The sequence below is a fragment of the Ostrinia nubilalis genome, chromosome 18 (genome assembly GCF_963855985.1).
Source record: "Ostrinia nubilalis chromosome 18, ilOstNubi1.1, whole genome shotgun sequence".
Lineage (NCBI taxonomy): Eukaryota > Metazoa > Arthropoda > Insecta > Lepidoptera > Crambidae > Ostrinia > Ostrinia nubilalis.
Window position 1 is genome coordinate 14,494,052 of NC_087105.1, and position 15,457 is coordinate 14,509,508.

General features: G+C 38.8%; 1 protein-coding gene across 1 annotated transcript in view; it reads right to left on the reverse strand.

Moving 5' to 3' along the window:
• Positions 1–595: 595 nt before the first annotated feature.
• The window catches only part of LOC135080909 (hemicentin-1-like), a 160,152-nt gene continuing 145,290 nt past the window's right edge, over positions 596–15,457 (reverse strand). Inside the window, exons 7-17 of the mRNA XM_063975639.1 lie at positions 13,506–13,647; positions 10,890–11,020; positions 10,392–10,551; positions 9,074–9,230; positions 8,433–8,572; positions 4,359–4,495; positions 4,027–4,189; positions 3,466–3,619; positions 2,551–2,708; positions 2,007–2,110; positions 596–700 (exon numbers count right to left, since the gene is read on the reverse strand). Coding sequence (XP_063831709.1) covers positions 596–700; positions 2,007–2,110; positions 2,551–2,708; positions 3,466–3,619; positions 4,027–4,189; positions 4,359–4,495; positions 8,433–8,572; positions 9,074–9,230; positions 10,392–10,551; positions 10,890–11,020; positions 13,506–13,647 — 1,551 coding nt within the window. The remainder of the gene's footprint in view (positions 701–2,006; positions 2,111–2,550; positions 2,709–3,465; positions 3,620–4,026; positions 4,190–4,358; positions 4,496–8,432; positions 8,573–9,073; positions 9,231–10,391; positions 10,552–10,889; positions 11,021–13,505; positions 13,648–15,457) is intronic.

Sequence of the window (15,457 nt, forward strand, 5' to 3'; positions counted from 1 at the left end):
CGCAAAGATAAAAATTAAATAAGACCTAAAAAATGTTATTGATGTTATACCTTAGTCCAGCAGTGGGATACTACAACTTAAAATAAAAATTTATTTACTTACAGATTCACGAATATTTTTTTTACTATCTTACAAATTTACCTCATTATATCGACTGAATCGAATCCGTGAATCCCAGGTACATTTATTTACGTCCCTAACCTATTACCACTAATAGCTGTGCTATTCTTGAGTCCATAAATAATTCTGAAGGAATAAAATAGCAATTTTTCATGTCAAACATGATAACAGGGTAGATACGAATGGCGGAACATCCCAAAACACTATGACATCTTATTACATTTTTTTAAACAAGAATAGGTAGTCCTAGTTGACTCTACTTTTTGGGTTCCCAAAACAAGTCAAACGTTTTTTTGTATGAAATAGTTTTTTTTTACGTGTCAAACATTTTTTTGTATGAAAAAGATTTTTTTTTACATTTCTTACAACCTGTAAAATGAAATATGTACTGGTAAAAATTCATTAAAATTCTGCTCTTTCACAATTATAACAATAAGAATAGCACAGCAGTTTATTTATTTAAATATCTACCGGTCTATATACAACTCTCGCGCACATTCGCCGCAAGATGGCGCGCGGCGGTGATGTCTGCGCCGCGCGCGCACACGCCGCGGTTCACCACCGATATACTGGATGACGACTGGGGGAAAACTTACTTTTAATTGTTTCACCCTGTATAGGAAGGTTTTATTGCCACCGCAATTTGAACTTTATAGTACTTGGCAAAAGGTGGAAAATCAATTAACATTTTCTAAATTTTAATCCAATAGATCAAGTTTGACGGTTTTGAAACTAATTGTAATAGAGTTCAAAGTATGGTGGCAAATTATTTAGCAAAATAATAAAGGGTAAAATTCACAGATTCACACTTAAGACAATCTTAATGGAAGATTAATAGACAGACAGTGTAACATTTTTGAAAGATTTGCTCGGAGCTTTGATACTTAATTATTACTACCGTCTATAACTTTCACAATTAGATATGTGAAACCAAAATCAATTTCCTTTCTAAACTAGAAATGGAGTTAAAGGACTGTTCACTACACCATGTCATAACATGACCATACCAGAAACATGTTACGGTACAGTGGACTTGCCTGACAGTAATCCATTCCAAGAATTGACTGTGTCGATACGTATAGAGTCATGGTGTGCTGCGGTGCAGTGAGTACCACTTTGTGAAGCAATCTCGAGCAAATCCAATCTATGTTTCTTTTGCTGGATATTGCACATTTAATGATTTGCTTGTTTCAATCTTTCATAGTATGTTTTTGAATAACTTTTAATTAAAAAGACTTTAAATAGGTTTAGTTTAAAAAAATCAGGATCAACCATCCACAGCTTTTAATTTAAATGAAGACGAAATAAGTTTTGATTGTGGTTTCAGAATACTTAGGTACTAACTTAACTTTTATAAAAAATGAAAAGGATTGATTCTACTGCTCAAATGCAACATTTTCTCCAACCGTTCAAAAAATCCAAAATAAATTAACCTTCCCATACAATTTAGTTCAAATTTAAAATAAAAAAAAAAACAATTGAGAATTTGATGTTGATCCCGTGTATAAATATTATTTTAATAAAAGAATCAACCCTAACCCTCTTACTACTAAAAAGTTACATAGTTGTTGAACACTGTTTTAAAATGAATTTCCATTCTAAACGTCATTTTAAAACACTGTTCAAAGAGCGTGTAAGTTTTATTAATAAGGGGATTTCTGTTTAATTTTATACCTGTCAAAAACACCCTGTATAAATAAGGACTTATTGAAAAATTGCCTGTTTGGTCACAAACGTTAATTAAAAATGTGCAAACAACTCACAGGACGCAGGCCGCTACCAATCGATCAACATGGAAATCATTGGGAGAGGCCTATGTTCAGCAGTGGAAGTCCTGTGGCTGAAATGATGATGATGATGATGGCGATGATGATGAAATAACTCACAGTGCTAGCAGGGAAGCCGGCCGAGCGCTCGCTGAAGACGCGGCTGGTGTCGGTGTCGGTGCCCGGCGTGGGCAGCTTGCTGAACCCGCTGATCGACTTCTTATCTGCAGGATATGATCACTTAGTTTATGAAGCAAAAATTGGATGTTGGTATGAAATTAAAAAACATTATGTGAATTACGTCACACGAAATTCATAATTTTTGACCCCTTCCCTCCTCCTTGTCACAGCTAGTCACATTTTGTGAGACCCCCCACCTTAATGTGACGTCACATATTTTACAATTTCACATTAAAAAAAATGTATTAAAATTTAAACGATTTTTTAAATAAAATTAACATCAAATCATACATTTCAAGGAATTCATAAAAAACAAGATTAATTTCGTGTTTCACTTAGATTAGCCAGTTCCTCTGTTGAGGATTCCGGGTGAAGCTCGCTTCCACCTTCGGTCTGATCATCACTTACCATCAGGTGATATACAGACCAAGAGCTTCCCCGTTGATAATAAAAAAAGCCCACGGTTCTTTGCTGGGAAACTCACCATAATTACAAGGTATGATGTCAGGATCTGTCTCCTCTATCTCCCCGTCCATCTTCAGCTCGTACTGGCTGCAGTAGTCCAGTTTGGGAGAACCGCAGTACGTGTTCATGTGGTCCTGCTTGGAGAGCGAGTCCACGCTCTGCTCTATGTATAGAGCCCTGGGAAGAGAAGTCATGTTTATATTGAAGAGTTCAAATGAAGTGAAATGGTTAAGAAATGTACTGCAGGATTATAGCTTCACACACACTCCTCGGCATGGGGCACACTGAAAACCAGTGTCGTGGCCTCCCCCCACTGTGGGCCACGGCATATGCTGAGTGGAGTCCCATTGCGATGGGCATCGCTGTTGCGACAGGATAGCACTGCTCAGTTCACTTTTTATTTCCTTGTAATATTTACGTGCTACTTCTGTCTTTTTTTCCGTACAATTTCTTTGTCCTTAACTAAGTGATGTTCCTCGTAATAAATGTTTCTTTCTTTCTTTCTTCAAACTCACTATGGAATGTTCTAGAGTCTAAACCATCACCATGATTGTAACCAGCCTAACCTTCCGCTTCCAGTGCAAATAGTTAAAGAGGCGGGCTGCATTTTATTAATCTGTCGTAATCTGTCATTTGATTTGCAATAAACTTCCTTAACCTGAAGCTTTTTTATCGCTACGCGTCTAATATTATTTTGCCTAGCTATTTAAAAACGTAACCTTCATTGATTGAATTCTATAGACGCCCCAGCTGTAGACCGTCGTTGCAAAAGTAGCTAGAGTGGGAACGAATCCTTCTAATATTATTAAGTCTTAAATCAGATGAGTTTATTCGTAGGTTTGAATTGCTGCATACTTAGTCTAAGTGAGCTTATGAGTAAAAGGACTCCAATTTGTGCCTACTTCTGTAACAACTTACAAATAATGTTACTTACGAAGAAGGCGGTTGCTTCACTCGATCTAGTCTTCGAGCACTATGCCGCCGGTACAGCGCAGTAATGACTCCGCAGACGCCGGTACAAAGCAGTGCGATCACTGCTAGCAGTGACACTAGCATTGGAGACAGAGGAATGGACGTGCTGCTGACCCCTGGAGAAAATTCTTACGTCACTTCTTACGTCACTGGAAGCTTATGGGCAATGTTGACTCTATAGCTATTGGAGGATATGGAATGGATGCCACGCGATGTTTGTCATAAGAACGCGACTCAATAGTCCGAACTTAAAGTCTTTTGTCAATGTGTTAAAATGATTTTAGGGTGGAATTACTCGTAGTTTAGGAATTTGGTGATGTGAGTGCGGTTGGAGGAACAATCGCAAAGGGTCAAGCTGCACTATTGTAATGGCCTCTGCCAACAATTTGAAAATATTATGTAAAGGTACAAAGTATATTAGACTTACACAAGGAGGTATCTATTGTAGCTAGAATTGACCTCTGCGTTTCTCAATAAGCTACCCTATTTAACCCCATAACCTTACCCCTAAAAGTTAACTTACCAGTGTATTTATCAGGGGACCTCAAAGCAACAGTGTACAGCGAAGTCGCCTCTCCCCTGCCTTTCGCATTGGCCGCGTACAGAACAAGCGCGTAGCTCGAATAGCTGTCCAGGCCCGGCACTTCGAAGGTCGGCGTCGAGTTCGAAGACACGTTGGCTCGGACCTAATGTAGATAATTAAGAGCTTAGTGAGCATAACCTAACCTAACAGACATTTTTTCGAAATATTTTATTCATATGTAGGCCCTTTTCAGGGCTGTAGATTCTAACCACACAGGAGTTGCAGCGGTTGGAACAAGAGGTGGGAATAGTCCTAATTAACACAGAACTTACGATCATCGAAGGCAGCTCATAGACCTCCATGTAAAACACTTGGGGCAGACCACCATCGAAGCCCTCGATGCAGTCCACGTGTAGTCCAGCGAAGCTGTGGTTCAGCACCGAGCAGTTCTGCAGCGACATCGGGTGACCTGGTGGAGATTTAAGGACGTCGCACATTTATCAACTCGAAAAGGGATCGTAACCGTATCAACTCGAGGCGGTCTTGTATGAAACTCCATACTGCAACGCACCGTAACATAAACATCTCGCCTCGCAATTGACCGCGAGCGGAAGGCGATGACAGCTCGCGAAAAGTGATAGGTACGGTGTTGATCCCTTTCCCAGTTGATAAGTCTGCTATGAGCTTTATTTTTATGAGTCGATAAACAATTGACATAAACAACTCCCAGATACCATTTGATACTTAGCTGATATAATACAAGTAACTTACAGTAGATACAGTTCGATATAGTGTCTATGAGTGCAGATCGCATCAACATTATTATTATTTCTCTGCAGCATAATTATTACCAAGTAGTGATATAATAACCTCTTACTAAGCACCACCAACAGGTAATAATGTAGTAGGTACCTTTATATCACAGATATGTGATAAATTATCATTCAAAAGGTTTCGGCGTCCTGTATAGGAAATATTCTTCGAATTAATTTCATTCGTTCCAAGACTGTTAGGCATCTCTTGGGACTACTTAAATTTCATAAGGTTGGGTTTCATTTCTAGTCAAGTAGTATGTATGTATAAAGAACGAAAATGGAGATATTGCTGTTATCTTGGCATCTTACTTTCTTTCTTATTAATTCAGGCATCGTAGTTAATTTTTGCTGGGTATTGTTTTTGCTAGATATTTAGTACTTTGCAATAAAAATGTGTGTTACCAATGATAACTTATGGTTCGGAAACGTGGCCTCTCACTATAGGCCTTATACAGAAGCTCAAAGTTGCACAGCGTGCTATGGAGAGGGCTATGCTTGGTTTCTTTACGAGATCGAATCAGAAATGAGGAAATCCGTAAACGAACTAAAGTCGCTGACATAGTCCGACGGATTAGCAAGCTGAAGTGGCAATGGGCAGGGCACATAGTACGCAGAACTAACGGCCGATGGGGCAGCAAGGTTCTGGAATGGAGGCCGCGTACCAGAAAACGCAGCGTGGGACGTCCACCTACAAGGTGGACCAACGACATCGTAAAGGTAGCAGGGAAGCGCTGGACGCAGGTCGCTACCAATCGATCAACGTGGAAAACATTAGGGGAGGCCTATGTTCAGCAGTGGACGTCCTAAGGCTGAAATGATGATGATGATGATGATGAATAAAATGTAGAGGTTTAAACTTTAAATAAAGACGAATTTGAAACCAACATTTTTATTTTCAGCACAACCTAACATCATCTAATGTACAACCCGGTCGAGTTAACTGCGCAAATGGCAGCCGTGACGTCATATCGACGCTCTGGTACGGACGGGGAAAACGTGGGCAGGTGCGGGTAATAAGTGCGAGGGACAGTCGCATCGCATTCGAGGTGCGCAGTTAGCTCGATCGGATTGTTTAAATTAAAGTTAATTTATTCATTGATTCTACTGATTCTGTGTGTATTGTAACTAGCCATTGCTGACCAATTGCCTAATTTATGATGGGTTATATCCTGCGCGATCGGATCGGTCAATGGCCGGACTGGAGGCTATTAAAAAAACAAATGCGCCGATATTTCATCTCAATTGCCAGTACCCAATAAAACCTTGACAGGGATAAAGCGACAACTTTTTATACAGTACAGTACAGATATTATTTAACTTTATTCTGGGGATAAATTAATTTGTATGATAATATTTTGTTTTTAGAAAAAGAGAGCTAATCGTAATTTAAATAAAAAAAAATGGACAATACTTGATGCTTCCTAAAGCACCGCACATAAATGTGTAAAATTGTGCCAGATAAACTTCTCAAAAGTGCAACTTTTTTATATTTATTTACACTTTTCTTCATCAGAGCTAAGCTAGCCAATATAGGTCATTAATTAAATAACCACATAAAATATTGATATTGATTTGATAACAGGTAATTCCCTGCATATTCGCGTTAGCCCAAATATTAGCGTACTAGTAAATACACAAACAAAACGAAATGAATATTCAGCTGCAAACAAAATTCACCGGCACAGCTATCAAATCCCACTCGCACACCCCCGGGGCACATCATTAGCGGTACTAGGTCATTTTCATTACCCCCGCAAAACCATTTGACTATAATAATCACAATAACTATACCAGGAGTAATTCTAACAGGAACGTTTCTATGTAAATTGGTTCGGACCATGTTTGGTTTTGTTATAACATAGTACAGGTTGATGAAGTAGGATCTAAATAAGGTTAATTAATTAAATACACACAGACTTGACTTATACAGCAACTATTAACTTCAGGACTCCCCAACCTGTTTGGCCAGCGTGAGGAATTTATTTATTTAAAATAAGTACTTACACAAACAGATGCAGGTCAAATCCTCATTAGCCTTTGGTAAATCGGAAAGGGTGGTGCTCCTATAGTAGAAACTAAACTGATGATGATAATGATATATGTCAAGCAGATATCTGCTGTTTGTTCTGGGAAGAACAAGCTTTAGTTTGAGACTACTTTACTTTTATACTATTCTTTAAAAAAACTTTATGTCAACAATGACTCATTGAATGATAGCCTCAACATAAAATGAACTTTTCACATTGCCTGTATTTGGAGTGAACCTTTTGGATGATTCTGAGTTTGTGACCAACGGTTGGCCACACGTTGGGCGCCAATGTGCTCAGACCCACGCCTAATGGCCGAAGGGTTCAGTACAAGCGAACGCGAGTTAGCTATTTAGATTATAATTATAGCATATTGAAGCCGATGCGAACTTTAATGATTAATTAAGATCAGTTTCTAGATTGTATCAAATGGCTTCAGTGTGGTTAATTTAATTTACGTAGCTAATGTTGATTAATTAATAAACTTTGGTATTTAATATTTTTACAACGTTTTAGGCGCTCCAGTAATGAGTATTAGGATTTTCCGTCACTAGCTAGGTATGATCTACGCCAATAAATTAGACTGAAACGGAAATTTGAAATTATATCACTTGAATATCCGATATGCCAAAAATATGAAACCTTAAAACAATGTAAAAAGAAATAATACTTACTCGATATTTCACACTCGGAAACATGTAAATAATGATGATTTCTAAATAAATGATTCTAGCCAGAGATTTTCGTGATATTGCAATAAAGTTGGCAACAAGCCAGCTGCATATTAAACACCTTTTTTGTGAAACGATGATCGAGGCATTGCTCAACGATACGTATAATAGCATCGTCACTGCATCAGGTCTCAATCCGTTCATGTCACTTCGGCGATTATTCTGTGATTGATTTTAACTGATGGTCAGTTATCAATCATTTACTGCCGTATTTAGTATCCTACGACGTGATGAATGGTCAGTTACTGACATCAGCTGACATGATTGTATTTTTATCAGTACGGGCTATTTTTTGTACTTCTTATTCTTTCGTGTCGAAAACAAACCTACACAGTGTCACCCCAAAACTCCGCCACAAGAGTGGCGTTGTCAGTAGCACTCATCAAATCCCCCTGAGTGCAGTTGCTTGGGCATTCAGGGCACGACATCAGGTGCTTCATCGACTGGGGAACAAAACCGCACCTGCACTCCATGTTTAGGCCATCCAAGAATCCCCACCTGACCAGATTGTCCTTACTACGGCCAACTTGCGTCCGAAGTCTATTTAAAGACTTCCAGGTAAGCCAGGGGAGCTCATGTCCAGGTGGTCCAGGTGGTGTGCAGGGCTATTTTTTGTACTTTATACCTAAATATCAGGTGTCGTAAATATTAGTCTACTAATTAGTAATCTGCAGCTGCACCACTCAAATTGAAGAGGGTTGTAATTCCTGCAGTGAAGACTATAAATAACCTGATGATAATGACCTGATGCTGATTAAACTTCCAGGTAATGAAGTTTTACTATACACCCTATTAACAGACCCTTAGAACCCAAAATTGTTTGAACATCTTACCAGCAGCAACGAGCTTGTACACGCACGGCGCTTCCTGCTTCCCGACGGAGTTGCTCGCTGCGCAGGAGATGGTCCCGAAGTCCATGTTGGATGACGGCGTGTACCTCAAGGTAGAGGAGTAGCCAGAGGCTGTGTAATACCTATGGGGAAATATTGCAACTTTGTATAAAGACTTCAACATGATCAGAGCGAAATAGACACTTTTGGGTTATTGTCTACAATAAGGACTATCGTTTTAGTATTCACCAGCCCCCCAAAACAAGTTGCACTATTTGATCGAATCGAAAATCAAATCCGTCATAACTCCATACAAAAAAAAAGCATTTCGACCATTTTTCGACTGGTTTGCGATTATAATGTGCACTTCGTCTAGACCCACAGTTGGCGCCACTTTGGAGTACGGTCGTGTGATTTTCTAGTGGCTAAGACAGTGACGGTGAGCGCTGAAGAAGTAGGACTATTGCATTTGCACTCACCAAGATGGCGCCACTCTGTAAAGTCCCGTCATTCGCTAATGAAGCCAACTGCTAAGTACAAAAACTATAGCCCTCACTGGTTGAGTTTTTATTGGCGGTCAAGCTGTAGATCCTGGCTACGCAGGAGTTGCAGCGGTGGGAACAAGATGTGGTAATAGTCCTTACTTGGCTGGTATCTGGATCTGTTCTCCCGAGCTGTTGAAGGTCCAGCTGAATGCTGTGGGCGGTGGGCTGGAGTCTACTTCGCAGGAAAGCTGCACCGTCTCTTGCTTTAGCGCTCCGAAGACTTCGCCCTCGTTGCCCATCTTGCAGAGGGGCGCATCTGTTGAGAACGATCTTAGTCGTATTCAAGACAATCTGGATTATACATAACGTTTTGACTCCCATCCTTAAAAGAGGAACAAACCTTGCGGGCTTTTATGATATCAGAATCAAGGCTACCTTGGGACAGGTTATACTTATAAATTGATTAGCTTGTTTCACACATAAACTAAGTACCTACTGTATGTATGAGCGAAATTAAATAGATGAAACTCGACCAATTAAGACGAGAAAAAGATAATATTCATAAAAGTTTTCTGAGTTTAAAGTCAGATTCTGACAATCTGTATTCCCTTACACCCTGTATCCATATTAACAGCTACCTATACATACAATGCCCCATGAAGTTCGATATAACCGTGTACACCAATCAAGCTAATTGTTCGAGATATGTAGTTGATCATATCAGGATCTGATCAAATTATAAGATGTAATGCATAGATAAAGCTAGGCAAATTGGTGAGCTTATTGGGAGTAATATACCTACATAAACCTTATTTGATGAAATAATAACTATACCTTAAAATAGTTTACGTAATTTTGCTGTGATCATTTACCTTACCGATAAATTGGTAAAGAAAAAAAACTTCGATAGCTAATTAATTTTTCCAATTAGATTGTCCCAATTATTGATTGAAAATGCATTCAATTTATTCTCGATACATAATACTTCAATACGTCAGTTACGATTGCCAAATATTACGAGATTGGGTCTTAGCCATCATGGAAAGTACCGGGTACTTTCAATACAGTTACAATGAAAGGTCCTCGTAACGTCATACGTCCTTTAGGTTATTCTATCAACCATCTATCAACCATCTTAACAGCCAGTCCTTGCAGATTGATACACTTTTTTTTTGAAGTAGAAGGATTCAGTCCGCGACCTTCTTAATGTTAACCGGTGTCTCAATAGATACTGCTATGAGCATCTTATCCACCTAAACAAGTAAGTATAGAAGAACTTCTATCGTATCATACTGGGATTATTGATGGTAGAGCTGCTCTTACTGTTAGAAGATAAAGATGATGAGAGCTGTAATTGCCAGCGGCCGTCAATGTAACCCTATGTCGACAAGAAGCGATTGGACAGCGCGGGACTGATCTTTGTGGAAATCTTCCAGAGAAACTTTTTTCCAGCTGGAGGAGATATAAAAGCACTTACATCGTATCTGAAGAGACACAGGGTTGCTGGTGGCGCTGCCCTCACTGTTGGAAGCGAGGCAGCTGTAGTCGCCAGCAGCCGACCTGTTCACGACTTGCAGCACCAGGCTTTGGTCACTGAGGATGATGCCTGCACTCGCGTTGTGGTGGATCTCTTTTGTCTGGATAAAAAATAACACTTCAGAATTGGATAAAGATCATAGGCGGTCAATGTTTTCTAATTACTGACTTTTTAGTTTATATCTTGGTGTGGTCAAGTGACCAACCTTGCTGGTTGGTCCTACCGACCGCGCGTGTTCAAAATAAACTACCAAATCAGCAAAGTATTTTACGTGAACTGCATACTTGTGGACATTAGTTTCTTGTAGCACTAATAGCACATACTCGTAGTATTTTATTTACTGACTGACCAAATAAACATTTTTTTATCCACAACGAGGAAGCTCTTTGCTAGCTTGCTAGCTTTAAATTTAGACGGTAGGTTTTGAACATAACTCACCCCTTTATACCACGTCAGCCTATGACTCTTCGGGTTGGCCTTGACGCTGCACTCGAAGTACACGTCATCCCCTTCCTTGATGTACTTTGGGTTCAAACTCGTGCCCAGTTTCAGCGACACGATGGGGACATCTGCGACAACCGTTGAATATTTACGTAAACAACGAAATAAAGCCTGTCCAACATTTTCGTCTTTGCATTGTAATTGGGACGTGCTGGGACGCGGAGACAGCGTGACGCCGGATTATGCGCGAGTATAATTCGTGCAACTGAACCGAAGTGTAATGGACTGAGGAGTTATCTTTTTCCAGCTTACTCGGGGAGTGGGGTTTAAAGCAAAGGCAATGTAAGAAACCCGATAATAGGTAGGTAACTCATTTATATTTTTATGTTCAAAACACAAAATGCAATGTTCACAAAACATGCTATAGCCACCATGGGTAAACTTTGAATTACATTTGTTCAAAATTCACAATTACCCAAATGTAGTCTCTTACTATTAAAAACTAAAACGCCTTATTCATGATAACAATATTTAAAGTAATGGCAAAATATTGCGATTTCAGAAAATTTTACATTAATGAATTCTTCTGAGTATTGAAATAAATCCTTTTCTTCTGTAATTTAATAGCCAGGGTCTTGACCGATTATCAAATTAAAGGGCAGAGGTCAGATGTACCCGGGAGATATCACGTAAATTCTCTTAAGATCCGCAATAAAATTTATCGTGGCTGGATAAAAGCCTAATTGGAAATGAATTGTAAAAGGGTTACTTTATTGCCGTGGAAGGTCACTAGTAATTTAGAGGGAAGTGATTGTTTCTGAAAGGCTATATCCAGACTATACACCGAACTCTTTTATATTATGTGTGCGTTAAGATAATCTTCGCCTTTTTTAACAAAGTATTTAATGAAAACGTAACTGTAAAATCCGAGCAGTTCATATAAATGTGTGGTGTGGAATTGGAAATCAAAAGCTTTAATTAGGCCTTCATTCAATCAGGTATTCGTATTGTATGGCAATGGGCAATACCTACTAAGGCTGGGTTGCACCATCTTACTTCAACATTGACAAACGAAAAATCTGAATGGAAAAATCTGTCAAAAACCAAAAAGCACCGGTTGTCGTTAAAGTTACGGTCATAGTTAGGTGGTGCAACTCCCTAAATGTTATGTGAAACTTATGACATAAATATGTATCTAAATTATTTATGTAAATTAAAATCACTACAAATTCTTTCAATCAGCCACCCACAGTTGATTTCGCGCTGATTTCAGCGAGTCTCAGCCAAACGGTAGGGCTCCAACAATTGATATTCCACAAACTTCGACAACCTTCAACTATTTTGTTACGCAGATTGAATTTCTCGAGTAACTAATTTGGAAGTCTAAGAAAACTTATTCTGTAAATACAATCACATTCAAACCCATTGGCGTTTGCTCTTATTGGAATAAATCAAGTCAGGAATTCTAGGCTGACTACAATAGCTCGACAGGGTGAAGGTCTGTGTAGTCCTTCACTCGTGTAATATTGCGAGAGAAATCGTTGACGACACAGATGATTAACTCTCATAAAGGCTGCTCGGTGCTACTCGTCTCCGAAGTAATTTCTCTTACATTAGGAATCACAAAATGGCAACCCTAGACGAGCGTAATTACAGGACTTGTAACGCGTAGCAGCTGCGAACAAGTTTGCACATAATTGTTAGGTGGCCAGAGGAGCTATCAAGTGACCTTGAAGAGTTTTGCTTCTGTTACTTCTTTATCTATTCAGTGACACAGGGTTGATTGCAAGATTCACTAGGTATTTACTTAAGTCAGTAGGTACGGGATAAGATCTTCTGACTTGCGTGTTATTTTGATGCAAACATTAAAAACTTTTTCAATTCTATTCATTTGACATAGCTCTACAAAACCAGACCGATAGCTAAATAAAATAATATGTAGTTAATAAAATAATAGTGGAAACAAAGTGTTAAGTAGGTACCTTTTCTTTTTCTTGAATTGAACCCAAGGCGATCGAGTCGAACAGTGCAACTCTGTCTCCAGTGAAATCAGGGAATCAATTCTCTGTTTCGCAAATAGTGAATTTACATACCGTTTGGCTACCCACTCTCCCCGACCACAACTAGAAAATGTGTCGATTTTTCCAACGACAAATGCACACGGGCCGTGTAGCAAAACTGAATACATGAATGTTGAAGATTGGCAAATATTTGGAAATATTTCGACTGCTCCTGTCGCGATTTTGCTGATTGCCCGAAACTTTTTTTGCACGGAATTTTATTAATAAAAACTATTTTTTACCTGAAACAACACTAACACGCTGCTGGCTGCAGGCAGATTTTTGGTTTGTAGTGAAAAAATATTTGAATCGAATCTCATAGTTACCTAACTAAGTTTGAGGCCACGTACCGGAAAACACAGCGTGAGACAGACTCATAAAGGAAGGCGCTAGATGCAGGCCGCTACCAACTGGTCAATATGGAAACCATTGGGCGAGTCCTATGTTCAGCAGTGGATGACTTGTGACTGAAATTATGATGATGAATGATGACGCCAGATCTCGGTCGTGGTCCTTCTCCAAATGAAAATAAACTTAAATCTCCTCAACTTACAGTGCACGTTCAGCTGCCACCGGTCCTCGATCATGGAGTCGGCCACGCTAGGGTTCTCGGCGCGGCAGGCCAGCACTCGGTCGTGGTCCTCCGCCATCGGCACTAGGCTCAGGATGCTGATGGTCGCGTTATTCTCCGAAAACTGTCCCGAGAAAATCATAAGGTTACAAAACTATTAAATAAGCTAAAATACAGGGCATCTGCCAGTAAATTGACGGAGAAATGATAAAATCAAAAACTTGTTTTCTTTTCAACGATTAAAGTTATTTTGGAAGATTTTTATGAAAGCATTATCTACCGAAGCAGCTCCGTTATCTATTATTTACTGAAAAATGAAAATCCTGTATACAGGTTAACCCAAAACACTATAGTAGGTTATAATTGTTCGTTCTAATTCACTTTCTTCTCATTCGCTTCCTTCGTCCGCTCTTTCGAAGAAAGTTAATTAGAACGACCAATTATAACAAAAAAGTGAATTAGGATCTAATCGCCCAATAACACGAACGTAAGTAACCCATGCTTGTAACCTTTTTCGAACTACATTTTTTAACCATCGGCGTGAGTATATTTCATCAGTTCTTTGAAATCCACAGATCACGACAGTCGACTTAAAAATTCTGTTATGAAATTTCTGAAACAAAAAGAATCACTTAAATTGGAATGCGTCTGTCCTGAAGCATCAAACGAGCCTAAGCGTCACGGGAAATTATTGCCAAATACTATACGTAGTATCGTGTGTGGTCCATCGAACTGTGGAAAGACAAATTTAGTTATCAGTTTATTGTTACATAAGAATGGACCACGTTTTCGTAACCTGTATGTGTACTCTAAGTCTTTATACCAACCAAAGTACGTATTTTTAGAAAAAGTATTGGACAAGGTGGCAGGCACATCTTATAACAAGTATAATCATAATAGTGAAATTTTGAGTCCTCACGAAGCATTGCCTGACTCGATTATCATATTTGACGATGTTGCTTGTGAAAATCAAAACAATATACGCGATTATTTTGCCATGGGTCGGCATAAAAACATTGATTGTTTTTATATGAATCAAACTTATACTAAAATACCTAAGCAACTGGTAAGAGATAATGCTAATCTTATTATATTGTTCAAGCAAGATGATATAAATCTAAGACACGTTTACGATGAGCATGTTGGGTCTGACATGTCATGGTCGCAATTTCGTGAAATGTGCTCAACTGTATGGAGTAAACCTTACAGTTATGTGGTCATCAATAAGGATTGTGAACGAAACAAAGGCTGTTATCGAATGAAGTTTGATACATTCATAGTAATGGACTGAACTTTTTATAAGTATAGATGTTAAGTTAGCAATCTCTCAGTTTGATTAGAGAAGTCAAACAGAACAGGAATCTTAATAATGGAAAGAAACTTAAAGGAACAAATAGTAAAATCTGCTGCAGCTGTAAAAAAAAAAGTAGAAATGATTAAAGATGTAAAAAATTCAAATGATATGGCTTTGGACACGATATTTAAACCTATCATTAACCCGCTGAAACAACTAACAAACCAAACTGATGAAAAACGTCTTATAAATGAAGGATTGGAGCAAAACTCAGAAGCTAAAAGAACTAAATACAGTGAAAGTGAAGCATCAAATACTTCTACTGAAGATTATGAAGAACGTGACGATGATGAAGACGATTTAGATAATATAGATGTTTGCAAAACATCTAACAAAACCCTTACTACTTCGCCCTCGGTGGATTACGATGTCCATGAAAACTCATTTAAATCTCTTCAATCATCACCGAGTATCAATAACGATTCTTTATCATGGTCGGTGTCATCTGAAGTGATGAGTGATGTACCTTATGGTATTAGAAACGTAAAGGGAAAGCTGATGCTCGGCAATACGCGTGTTCATGATGATGACCGCATTTTGAAAATTGGAAACCGTAACCTAAAAAAAACTCCAGGCTTAA